The sequence below is a fragment of the Helobdella robusta genome, assembly GCF_000326865.2.
Source record: "Helobdella robusta unplaced genomic scaffold HELROscaffold_50, whole genome shotgun sequence".
NCBI classification, from domain to species: Eukaryota; Metazoa; Annelida; class Clitellata; order Rhynchobdellida; family Glossiphoniidae; genus Helobdella; species Helobdella robusta.
Window position 1 is genome coordinate 1187955 of NW_008705255.1, and position 18078 is coordinate 1206032.

At 32.1% G+C, this 18078-nt stretch overlaps 2 protein-coding genes across 2 annotated transcripts; one reads left to right on the forward strand and one right to left on the reverse strand.

Moving 5' to 3' along the window:
* Window positions 1–1282: 1282 nt before the first annotated feature.
* On the reverse strand, window positions 1283–3149 carry HELRODRAFT_178905 (hypothetical protein; the record flags this gene model as incomplete). The annotated part of the gene is made up of 3 exons (XM_009027766.1): window positions 1283–1428; window positions 1806–2454; window positions 2622–3149. The coding sequence occupies 3 exons, from the start codon at window positions 3147–3149 to the stop codon at window positions 1283–1285; spliced, it is 1323 nt and encodes a 440-aa protein (XP_009026014.1).
* Window positions 3150–6747: 3598 nt separating this feature from the next.
* HELRODRAFT_193461 (hypothetical protein) lies at window positions 6748–13538 on the forward strand (the record flags this gene model as incomplete). Its single annotated transcript, XM_009027767.1, has 18 exons — window positions 6748–6877; window positions 6952–7268; window positions 7376–7606; window positions 8010–8152; window positions 8479–8532; window positions 9012–9049; window positions 9269–9327; window positions 9415–9618; window positions 9701–9927; window positions 10282–10416; window positions 10677–10762; window positions 11332–11449; window positions 11541–11613; window positions 11699–11792; window positions 11900–12117; window positions 12639–12734; window positions 13010–13068; window positions 13407–13538. The coding sequence occupies 15 exons, from the start codon at window positions 6748–6750 to the stop codon at window positions 12082–12084; spliced, it is 2094 nt and encodes a 697-aa protein (XP_009026015.1). The 3' UTR covers window positions 12085–12117; window positions 12639–12734; window positions 13010–13068; window positions 13407–13538.
* Window positions 13539–18078: the final 4540 nt, after the last annotated feature.

Here is an 18078-nt window from a genome sequence, read left to right on the forward strand (position 1 = left end):
ATAAACGCATGATATTAATAAATCAGTAATTGTATATAAATAATCAATTAATAGTAGGTGACTGAAACTAATTTAAAAACCAGAAATGTGATCATTTGGAATATTTAGGAAATTTTTCTTTCATGGCCATTTTCAGAAAGTTTGAATATTGAAAAAAAAGTCAAAAACAAACAACGAATAAGCGAAATGAAAAAAATAATTTACATTACAACACAGCATATAATCCCAAGACTACGTTATAAAAAAAATTATCATAAAATAAAAAAATATAATGAACACACTAACAACTAAGCTAAAGACTAAACTTTAGTAATTAGTTACTAATGGTCTTTCAGAAAAACTGTTTCTTCTATAATAAAAAATTAAAGTACTTTTTTTCACTAAAGAAAGACTTAAAACTTAAAAGAGTCTTAAAAAATTTTAATAAAAAAATAAAAATCAAACTTATTTAGTTAATGATCGGCCATAATCAAATAATTAAATCACAAATTAGCTAGTTAGCAAGTAGGAAATGAGTGAAAACCTAAAAATATGATGCGAAAAATTAAGAAAACCACTACTAACACTTAGGAGGTCTATTAGCATTGATTAGCGATTAGATTAGCCTCTTGGGGTAGAAATCAGAACAGCTAAGAACTAAGTTAAGTAAAGATTCTACGCTAAAAAGCATCAAATAAGATAAGCAAAATATTAATAATAACAACAGTGGAAATATTTATAATAATAATAAATATTATTTTGAATATAATTATACCATTATAGCAGAATATAAAAATTTGAACGCATAAGGTCGAAACAGCGGAAATAATGATGGGATTTCCAATTTCCAAAGTTTTCGCTGAAAGATCTAAAGGTTACATTAAAATAACTTCGTATTTTATACTGCGTTTTATACTAAGTATTATTTATATTTATATATTATAACTTTCATATTTATTTGATAAATATTGAATAAACGAATTATTGGTTTACAGAGTTTTTACATTTTACAGAATTTATGGGTGCTAAATACAGTAGTTATCATGTTTTTATGTTACATGTAATTGAAAGATAGATGCTTTATTGGTATAAATTATCATTTTGAATACTTTTATTTGTTAGTTTTAAATATTTTACCTTCATAAATCAATATCCCTTTAATGACGGTTAAGAATTTTTAATCATGATACATCATGATGCATACAACAACAAATACATACAACACACACATACAACAACGAACGAACGAACAAACACACGCAAACATTTCACATTTTTATTGCAATTTAGGTTTTCAAATTTTCTAATCAGGTACAACGTTACATGTTGCCACAATAAAAGGTATATTCAACCTGTCAGTATCATGTTTTTTTGATTTGATTTGTGTTTGTAGATGGTTCTTTTTGGCAGACAGTAGGTTGCCATTACTTGCTGTCAACTTTTCCACTCCTGCATGAAATCGAGTGGTGGTATCACCTCTCAATGAATTTCAAGAATGCCATTTGGTTGGGGAAATGATTAACAGAACAATTAATTAATTAACTAATTAAAAATAAATAACAAAACGATAAAAAAAACTAGTTTATGGATATAAGATGTTTCGAATTATGCATTCATACTGTCAAAATTATGGCATAATCGTTATTGAAATTGAACTTTCCTACAAAAAACAAAAAAAAACAAAAAAAAAACAAAAAACAGAAAATAAAAAGCATAGATGAAAAGTATTTGGGTTTTGTCACTGTTGTCATTGTTATTAAGACTATAGTAGCAAAAATTAAAATGAAATTAAAAAGTTCTAGGTTTGGATTTAGTAGATCTCGAACTGCTACTCTTCGACTCTCTCCACGTAAATCTGGCCTTGAAAGTTTCCCTAAATTTGCTCCCTGTTATGTAATAAACGAAAAAATTGACGGAATCGTTTAAATAGAAGAGGAGCATCGATGCTACGAAGAATAACTCCATTCTGCCAGCAAACTCCGGACTGTCATACAACCGGAACAAGCCGTCAACGACTGCGAAGTATATCCCACTGGGCAGAGTCAGTAGCAAGTGTACAAAACTCAGTCCCAGTAGCATTAACGTCGCTGAAGATGGATTCGAAGCCGGGTTCTTCTCCTCGTTGCTCAATCTTCTGCCAAATTTGTGACATGCTCCAACGTTTTCTGTGCTGCTGTTGTTGTTGTTGTAACGATTATTTTTATTCACCGCGTTCGTTTGGAAATTTGAGGCGCGCTTTCGAAAACCATTCGCGCGAAATATGGCGACCAAAATGGCGGTGTTTCCGGAGAAGAGCACGACGAACGGGATGACGGTTAGTAAAAGTATGTCGATTTGGGGCCAGACGTAGTTGTAGAAATAATCGAACCTAGGTTTCACGTAGCAAATTTTTGATTCTATAATTTCTGCCGGTTTATCTGAAGAGTCTGTCGCTGATGGGTGCTGCGGTCTCACTTCCCCTATGTACGTCAGGTTCTGTGGTTGTGTGGGTGATGAATTTTCAAGGTTGGTTTAATTAATTTTTCTAATTATTTTCACAGTTTTATTCATTAAATTTTCAAATGTTTCAACTATTATTTGAAATGATATCACTTATAAGTATGACTTTAGTAAAGTTTATTTTCAAATTAAAATCGGCAAACCTCATAATCCACCGGGTTTTCCTTCAAATAATCGTAATCGAATGCGAGTAAGAGAAAGAAATTGATGCAAACGAGCGTGAGAGTCATGATCGACCAGACGATCTTAATCCTCTTCTTCGAGCAGACAGCCCTGGCCACGAAAGGGAACCAAACAATGAAAACTCTCTCCAGAACAATCAACGAGAGTGTCCAACTCGCCATATGCCCCAAAAAGTACGTCCCGAATATGCCGACCTGGCAGAAGCCCTGTGCACTTCTTATATCTACCTGGCTCGGTGTGACGTACAACAACCACTGCCTGAAACATCCGCAGATCAGTAGGATGATGTAGATGCAAGAAAGAGCGGTCAAACTAAATGATATCGAACTCTTCCTGAAGGAGGCACACCTGAGGACGATGATGCTCATGATGTTGAATATGAGGCCGAGTACAAAAATGATGCCGAAACCGAATACCGCCATCCATTTGGTGCTTCCTAGCGTTACTTCGGTAGGTGGAACTACTGTTTGGAATGTAGATGACGTCATATTTGTTGGTGTCACGTTCGCTGATGACGGTGATGTCATATTTGTTGTTGTTATAAATGACGCTGACATCATTATAATGATTGACGTTGTTGTCATCCTTGCTGTTGCAAAAAGCCTTTTACTGTTCACATCTCCCGTTTAGCACGGGAGAAAAATGATATAATGTTGTTATTATTGTTACTGATGTTTGTTTCGCTTATAAGTAGTAGCAGCCACTGTAGTAGTTGTAATTGTAGCAGCAGTAGTAGTTGTAGTAGCAGCAGCAGTAGTAGTTGTAGCAGCAGTGGTAGTAGTGGAAGCAATATTATAAAAGCACTAGAAACGTTAATAAATTGAATTTTAGAAAGAATGGTTTAAAAAAAAACTCATCCCAAATTTTTATAACAAGTAGAGAAACAGATTTTTCTATGTGCATCTAATGTGAGATGATGATGATGATGGAGAGTATATGTTTTTGTTTGTATGTATTTTGTGTATGTTTGCATGTATTTTGTGTATGTTTGTATGTATTTGGTGTATGTTTGTATGTATGTTTGTATGTATTTTGTGTATTTATTTGTATGTATTTTGTGTATGTTTGTATATTGTGTATGTTTGCATGTATTTTGTGTATGTTTGTATGTATGCCTACACGTATATACCTTCATTTGCATATAAGCACAAAAAGCAGTAAAATGTAAACAGTTTCAAAATATGTTTTGCATCCAACACAACAAATTCGCAACAGACTTTCTTAAGATGCTAGGAGATTAAAGTATTTATGTATGTTTCTTTGTATTTATATATGTATGTACGTATGTATGTATGTATGAACCCGTTTTGATGAACAAGCCATGGTTAGGCATGCAATCGTTTCCGAGTTCAACTTTTATCTATGTCCCTGGTCTCGCACAGTCAGGTATCTAGCAGCTCCATCCAGAATGCAAAAGGAATTGAATTTTTGTAATAAAAGTATGGTGTGTGCGTGTGTGCGTGTGTGTGTGTGTGTGTAGTGTGTGTGTGTGTGTAGTGTGTGTGTAAAACATCAAGTAACACATAGATTACCACTTTGATCTGTCGATAGTTGGACAGGTAGGCACGGGTAGGCATTCAGTTGTTGAATAGTCTCCATCACACAGACACGCAGGAGCCGCTGGAACAAGCAGGAAATGTGATTCGTTGAAAAAAACAGTTTTCTGTAGTCACCTGATCTAACACTAATAAACTCACATATTGTCTTTAGGAATTTAAAAGTGTCGGGGTCCATAGGGCCGAGAACCTGGATGCATATCGGCAAAAATTCCATCGAGGGGTGACATTTTGTATTGTTTTATTTTCTCATCCGCGGCCAAACCACATTCCTTACATGTGAGATTTACGTAGCGTTGTTGTATGCATGTATGAATTATTATTATTAGAGAATTTATATTATAGCGCTCTTTAAAACTTCTCAAAGGCGCTGCTCAAGTCATGTAGTTTAATTCATAAAAGGATGAGTTTTTAGTTCTTTACAGAATTGTCAAAGAGTTAGCCCAGGCTGACAAAGGTGGCCTGGTAAATCATTCCAAACTGTTGGACCAGCGACGGAAGAATTCCTGTTTTCTACAAGCAATTGTGTTGTGGGTACCGATGGAAGATCCTGACAATCTGAAGGTAACTGAAGAAGTTGTTCAGGTGTGAACCCATGCAAACACTCGTCAGACAGGCAACTCGGACTGAGACTATTCAAATATTTGAATACCAAGATGGCAATTTTGAATTTGATTTCTTGCCTAACAGTCAGCCACTGCAAGTTCAATAGACTATGAGTCACACGGTTAAACTTTAATCTCCCAGTAACTGTTTTAGCTGCTCGATTTTGAATTGACTGTAGTTGGCATATGATTTTGTTGGAAGTTCCATAGAAAGCACAATTACAGTAGTCATGCTTAGATTGAATAAACGCATGAACTAGACATTTTAATATTCCTCATTAAGCGAGTTTCTGATCTGTCTGAACCTTTGTAGTTGAAATGAACATTTCTTGTTCAGTTTTTTGACGTGACGATCCATAGACATATTTTGATCGAACGTGATTCCAAGATTATTGACAGCTGAACAAAACTGGATAACTGATCCAAATATGTCGATAGAGCTGGCACGAATCATTTGCAATTATTGCCAGATTCCGACAAACAGAAGCTGAGTTTTACTCATTTTAGCTTAAGTCTGTTGCTTATCATCCATTAATTTAAATCTTTAACACAGCAGACAAATCTGTGAACTAAATTATCAAATGTCGCTGTTTTACAACAAATTTTGACCTCAGACTTTTCGATGGTATTAAATGTATGTGTGAGTGTGTATATGTATGGATGAATGTACCTATATATGTGTTTGTATGAATCTGTTTTTGTACGTATTTGTCCATATGTGTTTGTACTTTTTGTATATATAAAAATGCAAATAGGTGTAGAAAGAAAAGCATACAAACAAACATACAAACAAACAAATAAACATACATACACACATACAAACAAACATACAAACAAAGTAGATGTATGAATGGATACAAAGTTATTTTTCCAAACGTAACGCACGCAATTAACATTGTTTATCTGACACTTTCCTCTGTATAATTACAAAAATGCTTCTGGTTCTGTTTCTCCTGTTCCGACATCTATGTTTAGATCATCATCACCATCATCATCATCATCCTCACCATCATCAGCGTCGTCATCATCATCTTCGTCGTCACCATCATCTTGCATATCTTGAATTTTTTGCGCGGTTGGTGTAACTGTAATAAATTAAAAATTATCTATTTTTAACTTTTCATTTTTACTATTACATTCTCTCTCTCTCTCTCTCTCTCTCTCTCTCTCTCTCTCTCTCTCTTTCACTATCTCTTTCTCTCTCTTTCTTTCTTTTTTATTGTTTTTTACCTTTTTAAACCAGTTTTTTGTAACAATCGATATATGGCATTAATATCATAGAACCGGTTTTTAACTTATATATATGTTGTATGTATGTATTGTATATGTTTGTTTATTGCAAAACAATGTTTCAGAATAATGAACGTTTAAGCCTAGTACAATGATCAATAGTTTTGTGTGTTTGTATGTATGTATGTATGTATGCTTGTTTGTTTGTTTGTTTGTTTGTATGTATGTATGTGTGTGTGTGTGTTTGTATGTGTGAGCGTGGTATTTTTGCTTGCTTGATTGATTGATTGTTGGTAATCGTTTGTTTAATATTGAATGTATGTGTGTTTGTATGTGTGTGTGTGTTTGTATGTGTGTGTGTGTTTGTATGTGTGTGTGTGTGTGTGTGTGTTTGTATGTGTGTGTGTGTTTGTATGTGTGTGTGTGTGTGTTTGTATGTGTGTATAGTTTTTCAATATACTAATTTTCTAATTAACAAACTTCTAGTTATACATCATCCTTACGTGATTTTTGTAATGTTGATTTGTATTCATTCATTCGGTACGTAAGACTCAAAGTTTAATGTTATCAGATATCATCATTTTGTCGCTATATATCAACATTTCTGTCCATCAAATGTTACTATTTGAAATACAAATTAATTATTTCGAAATTATTTAAAGTAATAATTAATTATTTCTCAATAATAACTCTATATGGATTTACTTGATAAGGCGCTGGCAAAGGTTGGGGGTTACAAACGCGTTCAGATTGTACTAACTGTCATCGTGTCCCTTGGTGTTTACACCACCTGTACCTTCCACCCACTCGCTATTGTATTCATCGGTGAGTTATTTATAAACTTATTATTATTATTAATTATAACTAATAATTATTATTATTATTTATTATTTCTGAAGGATGGGAGCCAAGTCATGTGTGTAAAGATTTATCGAGTTTGGACAATTCTGAAAGGGAAATATTTTCTCAAGATAATATTCACTCATTTTTCGAAGATTTGAATTATAATAAAACCATATTTACGAATAATTTCTCAATAGTATTAAATAAGAGTAATAATATAGATAATTATAGAAATTTTAAATGTTCGTATTTTACTCAAAAATTCTTTTCAAATTTTTCCGACTCGGTTGAAAATATATCGGAATTGATAGAAGTGAAATGTAAAACTGGATGGCTCTACAACAACCATGGCTACCTAACAGCCGTGGAAGAAGTACTTTCACTACATTCTAACTATTTTAATATTATTCAGTTATAATAAACCGCCATTCATTTCCACGCAGTTTAATTATGACAAAATAATTTAATTTCAATCCTTAGTGGAACCTGGTATGCGATAGGAACTACTACACGGATTTATCCCAGATATTATTTCAGTTTGGATCTCTAATTGGAGAGTGCACACTCTCATTTTTGATTGATAGATACGGAAGGAGAACATCCCATGTTATATCACACGCCATCGTCTGCCTGCTAGGATTGATCCTAAGTTCTTCATACAACTTTCATGTCTTCCTAGTCCTTCGCATGTTAATGGGCGTTGTTAACCCGGCTAGTTTGGCTATAAACATACAGATTTATATACATACATACATGCATACATACATGCAAACAGTCGCTAATGTATGCAAAATACATACAGTTGCATGTATGTATGCACCATACATACTTGTATGCATACATACGCACATTTACATCCATTCTAATCATTAAACTATCATTTGTATTTATTGAATATTTGTCTGTAAAAAAAATCTCGGTATAGTACAAATCTCACACTTAATAAAGCAAGCATATCAAATCAAGCAAATTCATAATTTGTTCGTCATGCCTATATGCTATATCCACATAATATGATATGATTAATAATTCATATTTAGGATTCGTAATTCATATTTAGGATTCGTAATTCATATTTAGATTCGTAATTCATATTTAGGATGCATAATTTCAGATGAATTCGACATCTGGTTTCATGTACATAATAGAGTTGTTCGACTCTCAGCACAGGACCTTGCCGGCCATGGCTTCTCAACTATTAGTTGTTCCTATGACATTGCTGCTGGGGCTTGCAGCTTATTACGTCACGAACTGGAGGTTTAAGATTATAATAACTTATAATTAGTAGTAATATTTATTAGTATAATAACTTTAGATGAATAATAAGCACTTTTATTATTATGTTGTAAAAAAAACAAATGGAATAGTATTAAATTAGTATTAGATTAGTATTACCTATATCGTTACTACTATAGATATATTGCTACTACACTTGCTACTGCAGATAGTGATGCTACTTTTACTACTACTTCTATTGCTACTATTGCTACTACTACTTCACTAATGATATTATTATATGTTAGTAATGTTAGTACTGTACTATTACCACAAATTGCAATAACTCCACTTTTTTTTTAATTCAGGTATTTTCAAATCAGCATCTCGTTAGCGTCTGGGTTTATGGCTATTGTCTGCTTGTAAGAAATTGAGAAGACAATTTGTATAATTTCATAATTTCATAATACTATTAGAGATGCACCGATTAGTGAATTCGGCCAAATATCCCAATAACTGGCCCACTAAGACCCAAAAAATTCATAATTTTGAGTAAAAATTTTAAATGTTTGAATAAAAAACAAGTTATTGGGAAAATTAAATTCTTTTCATTCCAATTCCTTATCGAGGTTATTTTCAATCTCTCGTTCAAATTCAGGTCTTTCAACAGCTATGACGTCCAAAATGAGTTTTCTGCTAATATTAATCATCAATTATTTTTCTGGATTCGAATAAAAAGGTTGAATTAAACAGAAATTTCGTTATTCGGCTATTCTGTCTTTAAAACTAGCCAAAGCCGAAGCCAAATGTAAAATTTTGGCTGAATATTTGAATATTTGGCCGAGTGGAACACCTAGTGCGTCTCTAAATTTTATGATTTCACAATTTTCAAAATTTTTAGTTTCATACCAGAATCAGCCGCTTGGCTAGCAATTAGAGGTGATATTTTTAATTATTCTTTCAACTATTTGTTCACTCATTTGTTCATTTAACAAATCGTTCATTCACTCATTCATTCATTCATTCATTCGTTCATTCAACATCTGGGTACACGCCATATTGCTTCTTAAGTCTTCTTTTTAAAGTTTTACTCTATCACGTCAGTAATTTTGATTATTATTATTTTGTGATTCTGTTTATTTAATTATTTTCGAATAGGGCAGGTTAAAAAGGCAGACACAATAATGAGGAAGATGGCTAAGTGGAATGGAATAGAGGTATAATTGTTCATACATTCATTCATTCATTCATTTATTCATTCATTCATTCATTCATTTTTAATACTTCTAAATAATGGACTACAGTTAACACCACAAATCAAATTACTGAGAAGGATAAGCGTTAACGTATCGTACGATACAATCATCAACGACATCATCATCGTCGATAACGATACTACTACTACTGCTGCTGCTACTGCTACTGCTGCTGCTGCTACTACTACTACTAATACTACAAACAGCGCTATTGTTACACTAGTGAACGATCTAACTCATCATAAAGATGAAGTAGGTTCATGCTAATTTATCCGCTTTAGATCACTTCACTATCATGTTGTCATTTTTTCCTTAATTTTCTTCCTAAATTTAGCTTACGGCATTTCCCTCAACATCACCGAATGCATCTAGATTGAGTATTTCGAATTGGAAGCCAAAACTAAGCATTTCAAGTCTATCTCCCAGTGTTTCTCCTTCGAAAAGAAGCCGACTCTCCTCCATCTTTGAGGATAAGATTAAAAATATAATTCTGCCTAACTTTAAGGATTTGTTCCTGGACCTCGTTCTTTTGAAATTTTTAATGGTCTCAAGTTTGTTATGGTTAGTGACAGGGTTTTAGTAATATTTATACGTGTTCGTATTAAGTAGTAGAACTTGTTGTAGAAGTAGTAATATTGGTAGCATTTGTAGTAGTAGCAGCAGCTGTATTAGTATATGCTTTAAATTCAAAGGCAACTACATAATTAATTATTATATTAATATGTTTTTCGCACTAGCATCAGGCATAAACGCATTCTACAGACTGTAAAATTAAGCTTTGCAGACCCAATCTAAAAAATTAACTTGATTCATTTCAATTTTTAGACCATTAAGTGCTTCCGTACGCTCCTCCATTGTGAGGTCAAGGTCATTTCAGTTCTCACTTCATTCCATCATCATTTCGACCTACCCCAGGTTCTCTACAACATTCGTCTTTTCCGGACTCATGCTTTCGTCGGCCAGATTAGGCAGTGAAAGATTTCTAAGTTTCACAATCATGGCGCTGCTTCAAATTCCCGCCATTTTAAACTGCACCTATTTCACTAACAGGTCGTAATTGTAGTAATTGTAGTAGTAGTAGTAGTAGTAGTTGTTGTTGTTGTTGTTGTTGTTGTTGTTGTTGTAGTTGTTGTTGTAATTTTAGTTCTATTAATTTGTAACAACTGTCTGTTAAACCGTTGAGTCAAATGATCAGTTGTTTATTCAATTACTAATCCATTCATTTGTTTGTTCAATCAGACAATCAATTAAAAAATCATTCAATCCTTCAATCACTCATCCAATCAACCGCTTGAAAATACCTCTCCAAGATTTGGCAGACGTATCTTCGCCTTCTCCACTCAACTGTTTTGCGGGATTTTCATTGGGGTAGTCGTCATTACACCTGCAAAGATCAGTCTGTAATTATTTTTAGAACATTTCATTATTATAAATAATTGTTATACTACTACTTCTGTTAGATTTAATAATTCTTGCCTATCTTGGTTTTCTTCTTTTCTCTCTAATCGTTTTTCTTCTATACTTTTTAATAATTCTACTTCTAACTCCTCAGGGTTCTTTCCTTTCATTAAGGAGCGTTGTTGAACATCGCGGAAATAATGCTTTATAAACTTATTGATTGATCTATTGATTGATTGATTGATTGATTGATTGATTGATTGATTGATTGATTGATTGATTGATTGATTGATTGATTGATTGATTGATTGATTGATTGATTGATTGATTGATTGATTGATTGATTGATTGATTGATTGATTGATTGATTGATTGATTGATTGATTGATTGATTGATTGATTGATTGATTGATTGATTGATTGATTGATTGATTGATTGATTGATTGATTGATTGATTGATTGATTGATTGATTGATTGATTGATTGATTGATACCACTTCTACTGCTGCTACTACTACTTCTTATTCTACTACTACTACTACAAATACAACTGCTATTACTTTCAGATGATTTCGAAACGAAACCGATAAAGTTGGTGCTAACATTCGCGTCTTACTGTTTCATTGCTTCTGCCTTCAGAACTGTCCTCTTCTATTCTAAAGAACTTTTTCCAACTTCACTTAGGTAATAATAATAATAATTAATAATAATAACATGAATAATAATAATTATTATTATTATTACTAAATAATTGAAATAATTGTTTTGTCTTTAGAGGCACAAGTAGCGGTGTTTGTCAAATTTGGGGACGAGTTGGCGCCATCTTGGGTCCATTCGCAGCCTATTTGGTAGAGAATAACAATAACAATTATAACAATCTAAACAATAATAACAACAATAACATTAATAAATATTATTTTATAATTATTATAGTTGAAGACAGATAAATATTGGCTGCCCAATGTATGTTACTGCATCGTTTGCATTTCGACGAGCTTTCTTGTTCTACTTTTGCCTGAAACGATGGGTTATTATTATTATTATTATATTATTATTATATTATTATTGTTTTATTATTGTTAATATTTTATTGTTGTTGTTGTTGTTTTAGTATTTTTTTAAATTTTTTCTTAGGCCTACCCTTGCCACAAACTGTCAAAGATTGTCACGATATGTATAAAAAGAAGAAAGATACTACTACTACTGCTGCTACTACTACTACTACTACAGCTGCTGCTTCTACTACTACTAATAATAATAATAATAACCTTAATAATAGTAATATTAATAATGATAAAACCAACAGTCAGATAATGTAACATGTACGTACACTGCATTCTCAAATGTTGACTGTACGTTTTCATTCTCAATTCGGCTTTCAATTATGTTTTAGTTTTATACAGTGTTCGGTAGAATTATTATTAATATCTTTTTTAAATTAAGTTACAATCAAATTCGTGGCTAAAAAATCATAACATGTTTTTCTTTTTGTCGTTGTTTCAGAAACTGTCCATTGGAATGAATTAATGAGCACCTAGTATTTTGTGTGCTTCGGTTATAAAATGTGGTTGCTCCAATTATTTTCTTAGTAAAGGTTGCAAGGAACGACTTTACTTTAAGCAAATGTCTTTGCTGAATCGTTTAATTAAATGTGAACATTCAAATAACAAAAATATAAAATTGCGTTAAATTTGGGTTCATAAAAACTACGGTCTCTTGACATTTGTTTTATCTGTTATCATATGAAAAAATTCTTATTTTATTATAAAATATATTTCTTTCAATAATACTCATGTATTAAGCCTAATTTTAAAATTTTAAATGAAATTAGACAAAAAATTCATGTATTATCGTCAAAATTAATATTTTTCAGCCACTTTCTCCTCAATTTTCTTCTTCTCCTTCCCCCTCTGGTCCATAATGTGGCAGTCGTTGACTGTTTGTGGTAATGGCAAGCCTGCGTAAAATTAAGTTGCGAGATGAATGAATAAAATGATTGACTGAATGATTGATTGAATAAAAAACGAACAAATGAACGAACTTACGTAAGAACGAACGAACGAACGAACGAATTCAACCATAAATAACCAACGTACAACAATTGTCGTAATAATAATAATATTATTATTATTAATAATTATAATAATAATGATTAATAATAATAATAATAATTATTATTATTATATTATAAATAATAAAATAATAAATAATAATAATAAAATAATAATAATAACCTTTTGTTTCAGGTAAGAGTAGGACGAGGAAACTTGTTGAAATGCAAATGATGCAGTAGCACACGTTGGGCAGCCAGTATTTATCCGTCTTTAACTGTGGTTTCACACCATAATCATTATAAATTATGTTTAGCAATACCACTAATATTAGTAGTAAAACATTTTTATGAATGAATGAATGAATGAATGAATGGATGAATGAATGAATAAATGGATGGATGAATGAATGAATGAATGAATGAATGAATGAATAAATGAATGAATGAACGAATGAATGAATGACGAAATAGATAAATGGATGGACGAATGAATCAATGAACATCATAATCGATGCAAATAATATTTAATCATTATAAATAAAATAATAAAATATTTATCGAATAATTTCTTTAATTCTCACCAAATAGGCCGCAAAACAGCCTGAAATGCCGCCCAAACGACCAAAAACCTGGCATATACCGCTGCTTGTCCCCCTTTGAATTTGTATAACAACGACAATAAAAAGAAGAAGAAGAAGAAAAGGAGAAGAAGAAGAAGAAAATAACAATAATAATAATAAACCTGAGGTTGGTGGGGAAGAGCTCCTTGCAATAGAACAATATGGTGCTGTAGGAAGCATTCAGAAAACAAAATGCCGCGAATATTATTATCAAGTTTATCACATGCGTGTCGAATCCATCTGAGTTATTATTATTATTTTTGTTTATTATTATCTATTATTATTATTATTATTTGTTGTTGCTTTTGTCATTAATTCCTTCGTTCGTTCATTTGGTCATGTATAGTTATTCCTTTCTTTCATTCGTTCATTCATTAACTGATTTTATTAACTTTTCATTTTATTGTTCATTCATTCATTCATTCGTTCGTTCGTTCATTCATTAATTAATTCATTTATTCATTCGTTCGTTCGTTCATTCATTCATTCATCCAAACTGACTGATGGACTTGGGCAAAACGATGATCACACCAATGAGGACGCCACAAGCCAGCTGTGTTATGAATGTAAATATTTTTCTCCCGAATCTGAAAAAAAAATCAGACTAAGATCATAATTCCATTTCAAAATTATGAATCATAATTTTGAACCATAATTTTGAATTATCTTAACATATTTTTTATCATTTTGATAATCTTTCATATAAATATTCAATCATTCAATCTTTTTTTTCATTCGTTCGTTCGCTCGCTCGCTCGTTTGTTCGTTCGTTTGTTCGTTTAATCATTCGTTGGCAGATTTCAATTCAAATTGATCTTCACCTCAACTATCACACGCGTTGAAAAGCAACTTAACACACAAGTCTTTTGCTAGAAAACATAATTAACCATCAACAATTATTATCTCGGTTAATATAACTATAAAACATTGAATTATATTTATAATTATATCAGAACATGCTGTGATTTTTATCAATGGTTGCGTTTCTGATCCAATAATTATATCAGAATACATTTTATTAATTATTAATTACAATAATGTGTAATAAATTTTGCAAAACTTGTTGGTGAAGAAGGTAGAAGCGAGCAGGGCTGGGGCTTGGAGCAGGACCATCAGCGAGAAACTTAAGAACCTCTCGCTTCCCAGTCTCGCAGAGGATAACATCAACCCGGAGAATACAAACGAACTGGCTAGCCTGGATATGAATGAATGAATGTATGAATGAATGAATGATTGAATGAATGAATGAACGAAAAAATGAATTATTGAAGGTACGAATGATGAATAGATGAATGGATGGATGGATAGATGGATGGATTGGAGCATTGTTTGATGAATAAATAAATGGGTGCGTGAATGAATGGATGAATGACGAACGTACAGATGAATGAATGAATGACTAGATAGATACACCTAACTAACCACAAAACACTAGAAACCATTAAAAACTTCAACAGAACCAAATCCAGGAACAAATCCCTAAAGTTAGGCATGACGATATTTTTAATCTTATCCTCAAAGATTGACGACAAACGACTCCTCATAGATGGCGCGGCGCTGGGCGCCAAACTTGAAACGCTCGTTCGGGGTCGCCACGTCGAAATACTGAGTCTCGGTGGTAACGTTGTTGACGACGGCGATGCTGACGGAAATGACGTCACCTTCAGGTAGATTAATGTTGTTGTTGTTGTTTTTGTGGTTGTTTCTGTTGTTGATGATGATGATGTTGATGTTGTTGTTGTTGTTTGGTTGATGTTGTTGTTGATATTTTTGCTTGTTGTTGCTTGTTGTTGCTTGTTGTTGCTTGTTGTTGTTGTTGTTACTTGTTTAAAATTGTATAAAAAAAAGAAGACAAAACTAAACCTCTTTATTTGAATGGGAGCTATCATCGACATCAGTTGATAGTATGGTAGTGGTGGCCATTATTGGAAGAGTATAAGTATTTTTGGTGGCAGTGTTACTTTTTGTAGCTGCAGCAGTAGAAGCAGCAGCAGCAACGGCCAGAGCATCTGCAGTAGTAATAGTAGTAGTAGCAATACTAGTAGTAGTAGCTGCAGTAGTAGTAGTAGCTGCAGTAGTAGTAGTAGTAGTAGTAGTAGTAGTAGTAGTAGTAGTGGCGTTATTTTCATACGATAAAGCGACGGTGACCCTTCTAAGTAATTTGGTCTGAGGAGTTAGCTGGCAGAAAAATTAATAAATAATAAAAATAATAACCAATAATAATAATAACAAATAGCAACAATAACACCAAATAATAATAATAAAAATTCCTACACTAATTCCATTCCACTTAGCTATCTTCCTCATTATTTTATCGGCTCTCTTTACTTGGCCTGGAAAAAATTATAATAATATTAATAATTAATATTAATAATAATTAATAATAATAAATAATAATAAATAATAATAATTAATAATATTATTATAATAATAATATAATAATAATTACAATAATAAAATGGTAATGACCGTTTGTGGCAAGCCAAGAGGCTGATTCGGGGATGAAACTTTTTAAAAATAATAAAAATTATTATTGTTGTTTTTATTATTATTGTTATTTTTATTATTATTGTTGTTATTATTATTGTTATTATCATTAGACATCATAAATAATAGAATATTCTTTCCTAACAAGCAAGCGAGCGCGCAAAATCCCGACGCCAATGAAATGGCCACTTGCAAATATCTGGCGTAGTTATTTTAATTATTATTTAATAAATAATTATAAATATTATGAATAATAATAATATTATTATTATTAAATCTTTCCTAATTAACTTTCATCGGCAACCTCCAGTGTGTGATATAGTAGGCCATCACTCCGACCAATAGGGTCATGGGGACGACCAGCAGTTGCGAGCCCATAGCGGGCAGTGTCCGATGTTCAGAGTCAAATAACTCTATTATATACATAAAACCAGCTGTTGCGGGCATCTTGTAAAATAGTTATAAAAATAATTAATAATTATTTATTTAATAATAATTAATAATTATTTATCATTAACAATTTCCTAATTTTCCTAACCGGATTAAGCAATCCAATGCTCATCCTAACGAGCAGAAACATCGTGACAGTTTTGGATGCGCTAAGCACCAATCCCAAAACGCAAATTATTCCATGCGATAGTATCTGGGACTTTTTCCGGCCGTACTTGTCAATCAAAAATGAAAGTGTGCACTCTCCAACTAGAGATCCCAACTGGAATAATATTTGGGATAAGTCCGTGTAGTAGTTCCTATCACATACCAGGTTCCACTGAGGATTGAAATTATTTTGTCATAAATTGTCATAAATTGCGCGCAAACGAATGGCGGTTTATTATGGTTGAATAAATTTGTCGTTATAAGACGATGTTTGTGATTTATCGATATGGAAATTATTTTTCTATAATAAAACACCCTTCAAATGAGTTGCTGTTTATTGTGAGGAAATAATTTTTTCATTTCGTAAAACTTGTAGCATTTTTATTATACTAATAAGAGAAAAAAGAGAACTAATATGGAGTATACTTCTTGCACGGTGGTGTAGTAGCCGTCATTTTCGTACAACCAGCCATTTGTGCACTTCACTTCGGAAACTTCATAAAAATCTCCGTCATCAACATATTTGGTGAAATTTGATCTAAATTTCATAATCATATATGAACATTTGTATCGAGAGGACGACGATGACGACAAGTTGGAGGTTAAACTACTTCCATTGAAACTTTCATTAGCAAAAGTGTAACTTTCCTTCGTTTGGTTATTATTACCGCTGCGGTTCTCAGCTAACACGGAGTCACTGCAGTAATGTTTAGGTTCCCAGCCTGTGAAGGAGTAATTTGTAATTAAAATTTATTACAATTTGTTTAGTTATTACGATGGAATAATATGAATTTCTATTAATAATTATTAACAATTGATACTTTAGATGGCTGGTTTCAACTCCTCTTAAAAGAAGAAAACTCTTGGGTAAAACGATAATGAGAATGTAAAAAAATTTAGAAAAATAACGTAGACAACTGAGACAGATTTAGTATTAGAGTTCTTAGTTAACAGGAATTAAGAGAAACCTGAACGAAAAAAATTTGAAGTAGTTAGAAAGGAAGGACGAGAGTCCGACTGAAAGACATTAAAAACGGAATAGCAGATTTAACATTACTTATTAGAATTTTCAATTGGAGTTGAGAAAATATGATGAACGAGATGTCCGGGGTGATAGAATTTTAGCTTAACAATATCTAAGTTGGAAGATGTTGAAGTTAGATGTAGGTAGAAAAAAAGATGAAAGTTCTAGAAAAAAAGACAGAAAATGGACAAAATATATTTAGCAAAAGAGTGTTTCAGGAAAAGGTAAGAACAAAATGATGATTGTAGACACAGTTCACATTTAATTTAAAATATCTTATAGATAACTTGTAAATAATACATTTTAGAAAAATTTAACTCTAAAAACAAGTTAATATGAATTTTTTTACGCAAATAAAAGAGCAATATCATCAAATCCAACCTATAAACACGATGACATAAGATTGAAATACACACGTTGTATAGATGGCAATGCTGACGATGACTGTCAACACTATCTGGACCCTTCTATAACCCCCGACCTTTGACATTGCCTTGTCAAGTAAATCCATTTTTATTTGTTAAATTATTTA